This window comes from Phyllostomus hastatus, unplaced genomic scaffold (assembly GCF_019186645.2).
Source record: "Phyllostomus hastatus isolate PE091 unplaced genomic scaffold, TTU_PhHast_1.1 phas_contig_86, whole genome shotgun sequence".
NCBI lineage: Eukaryota > Metazoa > Chordata > Mammalia > Chiroptera > Phyllostomidae > Phyllostomus > Phyllostomus hastatus.
The window spans coordinates 13333096-13344387 of record NW_025333977.1 but is presented as its reverse complement, the minus strand read 5'-3'; the positions used below and the strand labels follow the sequence as shown (position 1 = coordinate 13344387).

The 11292-nt window shown below is 42.1% G+C and overlaps 1 protein-coding gene across 1 annotated transcript in view; it reads right to left on the bottom strand.

Annotated features, from left to right (window-relative positions):
• Window positions 1–9225: 9225 nt before the first annotated feature.
• The window catches only part of RSRC1 (arginine and serine rich coiled-coil 1), a 332002-nt gene continuing 329935 nt past the window's right edge, over window positions 9226–11292 (bottom strand). The window contains exon 10 of the mRNA XM_045851312.1: window positions 9226–10463. Coding sequence (XP_045707268.1) covers window positions 10371–10463 — 93 coding nt within the window. The 3' untranslated portion in view covers window positions 9226–10370. The remainder of the gene's footprint in view (window positions 10464–11292) is intronic.

Genomic DNA, 11292 nt, shown 5'->3' with positions numbered 1-11292 from the left:
GATTAATGATGTCTGCCTTAATATCAGAGAAGATTCAGCGTAACCAAGATTAGGGATTCTATGGAAACCTGCCAACACTCATTTATTTGGAATAAATATTATTTTTAATTAAAGTCCTAAGGTGGGTTATTCCTGAACTAATGAGATCTATAGTGATTTCCTTTAGGAATTAATTTTCTTTCTTAATTCTCAGTCACTTTAATGATTACAGCTCGTTCAATCTTACTCACGGCAGTCGGCTTTATAGGACGGGCCGATTGCTGGCTAAAGGCACTAAATAACCCTGTATTTGTTTTTACATGGCACCCTCGTTTTCTAATTATATTTGTCACTTAACCCAAACACTTTTATAGATCTGCCTGTCCAACTTACCTCTATTTGGTGGGTTGGCATGATGAAATAAGATGACTCACAAGAGTATATACATATTCATGACATAAGGTCATGCGGCCTCTCCATCCGCGGTGGCAGTCACCCAGCTTTCAGAAGAACTCGAATAAACATCAGTGTTTACCAATATGTGCTTCAAACAGGTTTCCGGTGACTCGGTAGGACTGGTGTTCTGGTCACTCTTGCCTTGTAACAAACACCCCAAACTTTGTGGTCTAAAAGAACCATTTTCTTAGGCTCATAGATTCTGTGGGTGAGGATTTTAGACAGGGAAATGGAGACCGTTTCTCTCTAAGGGCCTCAGCTGGGGAGACTCTGTGGCGGGAGGAGCCTCTGCTCACATGCTGGTTGACCGGAACCTCAGGTGGGGCTGGAACACCAATGCGCAGACGGACTCTCCACATCACCAGGGTTTTCTTAGAATAGGACCGCCCCTCAACAGTTGGTCACCGTATATGGCAGTTTAGGGCTCCAGGGGTATCCCAGGAGAATTAGGCATTAGCCGTTTCTGAATTAGCCTCGGAAGTTATGATGTGCCACTTCTGGTGCATTCTGTTGGTTACAAGCAAGTCACTAAGAATGGCCCAGATTCAAGGAAGGGCACAGCGACCCCACCTCTCAATGGGAGAAGTATTAAAGAATTTGTAGACATGCAAATCGCAGTGGGTAACAAACACTCTACTACATGTTGTTTCTTGTGGTTTAGATGTTGGAGTGGGAGTTCTTACTTATGTCCCTTGTGGGACCCTGCCTGCCAGCTCACTTGGTTCCCAGAATTAGAAGCATGCCCAGGCAAGTGTGCCTCTACTACCAGCTGGGGGTCCTGCCCTCATTCCTAGCTGATCTGCTCCCTTGATAAATTGGCAGACTCCTTTCAACCTTTCCTTCTAAAGACCGAGAAAGCCAGAATATGCCTATCATTTACCTTAGATGGGTTCTCTTGGCTTTTCAGGAACAAGAGCAGGCTGAAAAAATTCAAATTTATTGCTTCACTCGGATGAGATCATGCACTTGGCTAAATCAATCTTCAGTAAATTAAAATACTTGTTGACAGGAAGACCCTGCTGGTGGAGACAGAAATCATTGATCACGGTTGGTTGACAAATGTAGAATTATAATTGAATCGAGCATTTTCCATGTGCTTACAATATAAGATCAATGAAAGGTGGGCTTTTTTTTTAACCTTTAAAGGATAAAAAGTTGAATAAAGACATGGAAACTACTTAAATGGAAGAGCAGGTGATGAGGCACCAGAGTTAAATTGATGATTTGGTGCCTCCTTTCCCCTGGGGCCTTCCCCCGAGATAGACCATCATGACATGAAGACGAGCTGAAACATTTGTGCTAGGTCTCTCTAAATGTGGTATGTTCAGGGTCAGAGAACACCCTTAACTGATTAGTATGGGCCTGGAACAGAGAGCCGAGGAGACTGGTGATTAGGAATTCCCAGGGTCTAAATGCCACTCGCACCCCCTGGAAGGTTTGCGCACACGGCCATTGTGGCTGCTGCCTCACACAGCCTCACAGAAAGGGCGCCTGTCTAGCAGCCTCTGGAGGGCAGAGAAAGGGCCGATGCTGCCCAGCAGTATTCCGTGAAATGGTTTTCAGAATTAATGAAAATTTGAATGGGTAGATGTGCTATATAGCTAGGTTTCTTCAGGATTTGACCTTATTTTTAAAGGAAGTATTATCTTATGGGTCACAATGAACAGGATGTCCTCTGCTGTGGCGAGCTGAAACACTGCATTTCCCCCTCTCCCTGGCAACAGAGGAATAGTCATTTGACCAAGTTCTAGCCTGTGAGGTACAGATTTCCAAATATCCTTTAATTGTAACGTCCGAGCCTTCTCAAAAGGGAGTCCATCCTTCACGCAGCTTCAGCAGCCGTCCGCCACCACGCGGTGGGAGCCACCCACCGAGGACGGTGGAACGAGAGCCTGTGTCCCTGACACAGGACCCCACCATACCTGCCTTTAAATGGCTTTCTCTCTAGAAACAAACATTTTTAAAATTTAAGCCGCTGTTCACTGTTGCTACTATTGCCATTATTTATGAAAACATGAATTGGTATACTTGATTAACCCTAATTGATACACTGAAGGTAATTTCATCAGCGTCTGTCCTGGCAGTAGATAATGACATACTCAAAAGGCTGACGAAAGCACTGCACACAGGGATGTGGGCAGGGTGAAGGGAAGCAGTCAGGGACCAGCAGTCACAGGAAACTGTTCCAGCCTCCAGGTGGGAAGGGGCAGAGGGAGGGAGCTGCTACTACGACGTTGTGAAAGCGGTATCCTGGGGGAGGGGCCAGCCCCTAGGAGTTGTGGTCTCAAGAAAGCAGCCACCCCGGAGTTGTGGCCCAGCACGGGGACAGAGGCCCAATTCTCTCCCTTCTGCGTTGCAGCCTGAGCTTCCCACCAGCTGGACCTAACTAAAAGCAGAGGGCAAGGAGAACTGGGCGATGGCCTCTGCAAAGTCAGCCTCCTGGAACACCACAGAGGGAAAAGAAAGTGGAGAACGACTATGAAGGGCGATGGAGAAAACTAGCTACATACAATATACACTAAGTAAAAAATGACCTTTTAGCTTTTAAATGATTTAGAGATTGATACAGTCTTACTTTGCATGAAATCATCTATTTGAAAGTTTACGTAGTCTTGCTGTTGCTTACTAGTTTATGTGTGGAAGGCACATACCCTATAGCTCAGCAGTTCCACTGTTAGACTCCATGCGGCCATTAATAGAAAGAGTAGAGTGCAGTCCGGAGAGTTACCCAAGGCTTATGCCCAGGGAAAAAAGTTAAAGGCACACCAGTGTGTTCTCATGGTCTGCACAGAGAGCCCATGTCAGTATCTCTAGAGTTGTGTGTGTTCCAACATAGGGAGAGGCTGGGAAGGACAGTGGCCACCTTGCCCGGCACAGGACAGAGCTGCAGAACACGAGGGGCAGGCGTTTCTTTGCATTCACAGATTGGTTGCATATGAGTCAATTTACTTTCTTTCTGCATTTTTATTATTTTCCAATGAAAAAAGAAAATGCAAATGACAAAATGAAACCAACACATAGAAAGCTTAATTCTTTTTAAAAAAGATTTTATTTATTTATTTTTAGAGAGGGAAGGGAGGGAGAAAGAGAGAGAGAGAGAGAGAGAGAGAGAGAGAGAGAGAAACATCAGTGTGCGGTTGCTGGGGGTTATGGCCTGCAACCCAAGCATGTGCCCTGACTGGGAATTGAACCTGCGACACTTTGGTTCGCAGCCCGCGCTCAATCCACTGAGCTACGCCAGCCAGGGGCGAAAGCTAAATTCTTGATATAACTTATTTTGTGAATTCTTCCATCAGGTTGCCTGTGTTCACACAAGGTGAGCAAATGAGTGGATTTAATAAACTGTATGTGGTCATTCACTGCCATATTCATGTAATTTTCTAGGAAATGAGTACACGGATATTGAAAAGAATGTCTAAGTGGTTAGCAGAAAGAGAATTAGTAAATGATGGCCGTTCATATTTAATTAAAAAATTGCACATCTGAACTGGAACTCAATATGAAAACCCTCAGTGACATTTAAATTATATTTTTTAACTCCAAAAGTAAAAATACATTTCAAATCCATGCTGCCTGTTAGAAAAAGAACAGATTTTTTTTTGTCATAGATTGTGGGAATTCTAACATGGGTTTTTCAAAAAATAAGAGAAAAAGCACAATATTTTTATAACTAACAGCTTTCTAAGGTCTCCGTAAATGCCTTTCATGGGGATTTAGAAATTAGTTGAACAATATCTCTTGGGAATTACACTGCAGTTTTTATAGCAAGATAAAATATTTAGTGGGATGTTAAGGGCCCCAAATAGAAGCTGGGTCTCTGGTATTTTTCTAGGCTGTGGTGAATGCTAATCTACTGACCAATCACTTGTCACCTTCTCTTATTAATTATAAAGCAAGTGAAATAAAAGTCTCTGAGCACCTTTGCTGAAAACAGCACACATGATCTTTGAAAGGTGTGGTCATTGGAGAACATGTGTTAATGTGAAAACGGTTTTCTCCTTGAAGGTTCAAGTGCTTTTGGTGGAACAACTATTAAGTGACATGGCTTGGGATGCTAATTATGCTCTATGGTAGGTGTATACATTTTTTTAAATGAAATATTTCAACATAGAGATAAGTATATTTATCAGAGATTATAAATTTGTATGACTTTCCATTTTTACTTCCTATAATGAGGTTGCAGCTGATTCAAACACACAGCATTTAAAAAAAAAAGTATTTTCCGCCCTGGCTGGCGTAGCTCAGTGGATTGAGCGCAGGCTGGGAACCAAAGTGTCCCAGGTTCGATTCCCAGCCAGGGTACATTCCTGGGTTGCAGGCCATAACCCCCAGCAACCGCACATTGATGTTTCTCTCTCTCTCTCTCCCCCTCCCTTCCCTCCCTAAAAATAAATAAAATCTTAAAAAAAAAGTATTTTTCCCCAAACTATTAATAAATGAGTTACCATGAGTTATCTTCTGCAGGTCAATTAGACTTACCATAGTAGGAAGAGGAAAGAGAAAAATGGGGCTACATAAGTAATCCAGTTACAGAATTTGTTTTTTAAAAAACTCACCCAGTCATTAATATAGTCATTCGATCTGTGGTGCTGGTATTTGGAAAACACGGATTTCTCAAATATATGTGTTTTCAATTTGGTTTTAAGTTTATGACAATTTTTGTGGAACATACACAGGTAGACAGACTGCCGTTTTGGGTTTTATTTAGGACGAGGGATTTTAGCCGCTCATTTTAAGTGATTATGAAGGTTGGGTGCACCGCACTAGGTTTTTTACACGGTGGGGCTGAAGCCTGAGCACCGTGTTATGAGATGCTAATGAGAGGGGGTCAGTTCAGTTCATCGTTCTGAGAACTGCAGCGGGATCATTTTGCCATTCCTTTTCAAGACCTAAAAATAAAACGGTACACATTGTTGCATTTCAAGTGTTGTCTTACAATATTGGTAGCCTTTATTTCTTGAAAATGGACCCATGGCTTGCAAGGGAGAACCGCCTCCCACAGGAGACAGTAGGTGGGCCCTGAACGACCACGTCCACGCCATCTGAAGTATTACTTACGCAGTGAGAAAATCAGGCCAGAAAGAAGGTCTGGCAAGAGCCGCACCAGCCGAGTCTAGCCCCCGTCGTTAGTCCCTAACGCAAGGGAGAAGGCACGCCGTCCTCTGTGCGTCTCCAAGACGTCCGAAGGTCTTTGTCCGCTCAGGGACGTTTGGGGATACACATCAGGGAACCCCAACAGACTGGGCTATAAAACTCATCTATTTATTTATTTTATATATGTGTATGCGATTTTACATGTTTATTGTGGTAAAATACACATGAAAATTTCCATCTTGACCGTTTTTAAATGTGCAGTTCAGTGTATTAAATACTCACACTGTCGTGCAGCCAGCACCCCCAGCCGCCCATGACTCTTTCCTCCTGTAAAACTGAAACTCCGTCCCCACCAAACAGTAACTCCCCCTCTTCTCCTCCCCCAGCCCCTGGCAACCTTCATTTATTACTTTCTGTCTCTATGATTTTGACCACTTACTTTAATTAGTGACTGGATTATTCCACTTGGCATAATATCCTAAAGGTTCGTCCATATTGTAGAATAATTTCCTTCCTCTATAAGGCTGAGTAATATTTCATTGTACGTATGTGCCATATTTTACTTATCCATTCATCCAGCCATGGACATCTGTGTTGCTTCCATGTTTTAGCTACTATGGATAATGCTGTTTTGGACCTAGGTGTAGAAATATCTCTGCAAGACCCTGCTTTCAATTATTGTGGGTATACATATACCCAGACACCTATTTATTTTTGCACTGGCTCCAAATAACTTAACCAGACTGTTAAACAGACTGCCCATTTGAGATGAAGAAATCCACTCTTCTTTCACTGAAAAATATTTATTGAAAACCTTGTGTCAGGCATGGGCTTGATTCTGGGGATACAAGAATAGCAAAAATAACAAAAATATTATGACGGAACGTTTTCTTTGATTTAGGAAAAAACCCACCCAAAAGAGCTGAATACACTGACCAATGTCCATCCCCGTGATGAAAGATGAAGACGACCTGAGAATTCAGTTTCTGACCTCCGTTTTCATTCCTGTTCTGCTGCGCAGACTCAGACATTTCTTATCAAGGTGATTTGTTTTTCCATTTACTCCACAAGGGAGTTCCAAAGAGTAAGGCTTACATTTAAAAGATGGCATTTAGATACTTGCTAGACAACTCAAGCACTGTATCAGTTGAGTAATGGCCAAGAGTTGGTTTAAAATCTCTTCTGTAATACTCACCAGGAATATGGGGGTTGGAAAATGGGGGGGACAAAGGAGTAACATGGTTATAAGAATTCTAGATCAGTTCATCCATGGTTTGGGGACCAAAAATTTCCCATGTGTTCTTTCATTCTTAGCTTTTGTTACTATCTCATTTGCTCACTTAACGATTTTCATTGATGCCCAACCAAAGGACATTTACAGAGGGACCTCAGCACAGGTAAGAGAACTGGGTCCTTCAGCTCCCCACTGATGATCTGTGTAACACACAGTAGGAAAACAAGGAGTGCCAGGGAACATGCCGTGGTCCATGTGGCTGTGCAAGGCCTACTGGCAGATGTAACCCTTTCCGAGGCACTGCAAATCTCCTTGCACCTACCATCACTCAGCTCGGCTCATGTCATCTTGGCTGACAAGCAGTCGTGACCCAAAGCTGCTGATGCCAGTGGCCAAACAAAGGGCTAGCTTATTCAGCCGATTCTCCACCGAAAGGAAGAAGTGATCAGAGAATGCCAGAGAGTGGGAACCTAAAATTTTTTCTGGATTTTCAATAAGATTGAGAGGGAAGGGCCACTCCGATCTCTTATGAAAGGGACTCTTCCCTGGGTTAGAGCTGCAACAGTTCCCAGCCGCCTAGAGCAGGTATCGGAAAGATGAGATGGCTGGGTGTGAGTGCTGGTAGTTCCAGGAGCCGCCTTTTCCTTTCAGGTCTTCATTCAGTTGTGGTTTCTCCATGGAGCTCACCTCAATTTTGTAACTTGGAGTAATTTCTTTCCTCTTTGCAATCATGCCCTCTCCTCTGCCACTGAATATTTTCCTTCTTACATCACATATATGCTGGGGGCTTCACAATGAAGCCTCGGTATACCCAACTGCCCTTATTGTGCCTAGAACAAGCTAGGTATTTAAAAAAAGTTTAAAAAGTGGGTAAATCTCCTGGCTGGTGTAGCTCACTGGATTGAGCGCAGGCTGCGAACCAAGTGTCACAGGTTCGATTCCCAGTCAGGGCACATGCCTGGGTTGCAGGCCCATGAGCCCCAGCAATGGCACATTGATGTTTCTCTCTCTTTTTCGCTTCCTTCCCTCTCTAAAAATAAATAAATAAATAAAATCTTAAAAAAAAAAGTGGGTAAATCTGACCGAAGAAGACCTGAGACTCCTCAGGTCAGCTGGAGCAGTAACTGCAGACCAAATGGGGCTTCTTGTGGTCTGGGCAGGCAGGGGGATCAGGGGCAGCTGGGGACCGCGGGAGGAGGCCTACCGGCCCCCTTCAAACACACGCAGAGGGAGCGAGCACACTGCGCTGCAGCCGGAGCACAGCGTTTTCAATCGTTTTCTGTGCAACTGTTTGCTTCATATCGCATTAAGATGGCTACCAAACCCAAATGTCCCACCGGCATAAATAGTAAACTTTTTCTGTGAAGGGCTTTCTTTTAGGTTATTTTACTGAAAAGTCAAAGTAGGCAAGTCCATAATCAGTATCCTCATTCCACACGTGGGGATGCGGAAGGGAAGTAGGTTAATGACTCAAAATGTTCTGTCCCTCGATACTTACATACTTCCCTCACCTTAACTAGGGAGAGCCAGAAAAAAAAAAAGTGTTCTTACTCATTTTTCCTGAGAATGACTCACTTCAGGAATGAAAATCCAACTTGTCTATAATTAGTATTCATCATTGTACACAAAGTCAACATTTCAGAAAACACTTGGAGGTCTCTTTAAATCCAAATTACTGTCATTATGCAAGTGACATGAAAGGTATTGCTCTGTTTTACAGGCTCGTTATGTTAGGATACTAGAGGTATGTTAGGATACTGCACCACCGAGCCCGAGTTGGGTAAAATATTTGATAATGTTCTATGAAGTCTTCCTCATTAAATTTGATTTGGCTTGTGTGGTAATACTGTCATCTTCAACAGGAATGTAGGTAAATGCAGCTAATAATGCAATAGAAAGAATCATATTAGAAAGGAATCAGGAAGAAGGGAGAATAGTCATAGACGTCCTGCAGGGACTACAGTTTAGTTATTAAAAAGAAAACCGATTCTCTATCTTCACAAAAAATTTAGCTTTAAAATAGAAATCTACTGCAGTTCGAGCCTCTGTGTTTTGGGCAACTTGCCACAGAAGAACGCTGGCACTACTCATAATTAAGGCAGATCACAGGATTTCCCCTCACTGCACGGGTGAGGAACATCGGCCGCACCGAGGAAGAATGTCCAGTCCAGTCTCTTCGTAGAGTCTCTCGGGGCACCAGTGACAACCCATATTCTTGCCACTAAAATGTACTTTCCAGAAGGGGACAGTGCTTTTACTGTTCACAAATTATGCAGAGAATGAAATGCAAAATATTTCAGAAACTGTAATCTTTTTAAAAGTCACTAAAATTTTATATATCTGGATTAAAACCCATACAAACGTGAGTTCATACTGGGCACTTACAGTCAAGGAAAAAAGGGCACTGGCGTCTATTTAAAATGTGAAAACCTGTACGTTATCACCAGTCTCTTTTCCATACCTTTTGCAATTAAGTGTAAGCTCTTTATTGTTTTCGTTTTTAACAGGAATTAGACTTTGAATAGTTTCAGAAATAGAAAAAAAGATATCATTAGGTATCCTATAGATTGGTCATCCTATCCCCCAAACTCTTCATGTTCATCTCATGTTCTGAGATGAACATGATCTGAGATGAGGGACAGTCCTCACAGAGACTGACTTAGAGTGAGCCCAGGCGACAGAACAAACTAGGAAAGGGCAATGTTTAGGTCAGCTGGTGAAAAGTAGTTTTGTAGCACAAGGCCTCAAAGTCCTCATCTCTGGCACGTTCAGGATGGAGTGCGCTGCTGATTTTCATTCAGCTCCTAGAGAAAGGCATTCTTCAGTGACAGACAGTCTTCGCAGAATTGCAGGTGGCTGGCTGGCTTGCTCTCCCGGGGACGGTGGACGGTGCAGTAAGCCTGAAGCGAGAACTCTACCTGCTTCCTCAGACGTGACTTCCCTATCACGGGTGTGCGGCAGCTGGTCAGGTCTAGCAGGGACCTGTGATTTCTACAAGGATGGACTGAGCTCTGCTAACGTGTTGAAAGGAAGTGCTTAGTAAAACCTAATCTCTAAGCCATAAATCATCAATGTATTTGATTTCCTACAAAGTTTTTCATTAATATATTATTCTTTTAATATTAACATGCTCATTCTGCTTAGATTGTTAAGACTGTTTTTTACTGGGCCTAAAATTTTCCAGTAAGGTAAAATAAAAGATTCAAAATGCTTTCATAATGCATGGAAGATGAAATCTCGTATTTATAGCATAGAGTTTGATTCTTATATATGCATGATTAATCAAAACTATGTCTTTAAATGACAACTTGACATTTTAGAAATTGTACTTAGAAACACTACTGTGTGCTATTTATTAAGACTGATATTTTTTGGATTAGCCTTTATTAACAGTAGGATAATTTCATGCATTCCTCAGTCTTATACTAGTTTTAATATTCACAATGTTTAAGTTCAAATAAACAAATATTTAAGCCCACACGAGAAAAGAATGAAATGAGATTACCTTTTTATATAATTGGGTCAATTCTTTTTACGAATAAAAAGTTAAACTGGGATTTAAAAGCCTAAATTTTAAATGTACTGTTAATTCAACCGCATATATTATTTAGGCCACGGGACTGCCCATTAGCCTTTCTTGTCGAAGAGCAATTAATCTCTTGAACCACTTTTCCTCAGCATCAGCTTTCTCAATAAATAGCTGAAACAAAAAAAAGAAAGAAAAAATGTTACTGTCTGCCAATAACTTGGATTTGACCTTATATGACACAAATTACCTTTATAAAATAATCTTTCAGTATGAGATTTGGGTACTGTTTTAACTCTTGATGACTTCTTAATTAAAGATCATCTGTTTGGAATTAATAATGATCAGGCAGTTGTGGAGTAAAAGGACTAATATCAGCATCATTGGTTTACAACTTTATACCTTATTTTGTGAAGTGTATCTCCTACAGTCTTTCTGAGAGACACAGTGAAAAGACACCGTTTGACAGAGGACGCAACACAAGTCGGTGACGTGCTTGTAGTCAATGAGTCAACGAGAGCTGAGCCTGAATTAGATCTGTCAGTGGCAGATTAAACACAAAACAAAACTCTTCTTTTTGACACTTTTTCTTAACCATAGAAAGACTACTTCTGAAAGTCAGGCAACATGTGTTGGACATACCATATTCAAATATATGCAACAGTTCTAAGGGCTGAGGGTCAGCTGCCTATTTGTTTATTATTGTTTACTATATTACAGTGTCCCAATTTTTTCCCCTTTGCCCCCTTGCACCCAGCCCCCACCCCGCCCCCACAGTCAGTCCTCACACAGTTGTCCATGTCCCTGGGTCATTCATACATGTTTTCTGACTAGTCCCTTCCCCTTCTTTCTACCATTCTCCCTCTCCTCCCTGCCCTCTGGCTCATCTGCCTGTTTTTTAGCAGATCAGAACATATGAATCCAATTCCTTCAATGGTCTTCTCGTCACCAATGCAAAAGGACCATAGTATGAATTAATTTCAGTCAACTAGACTTCAACTGG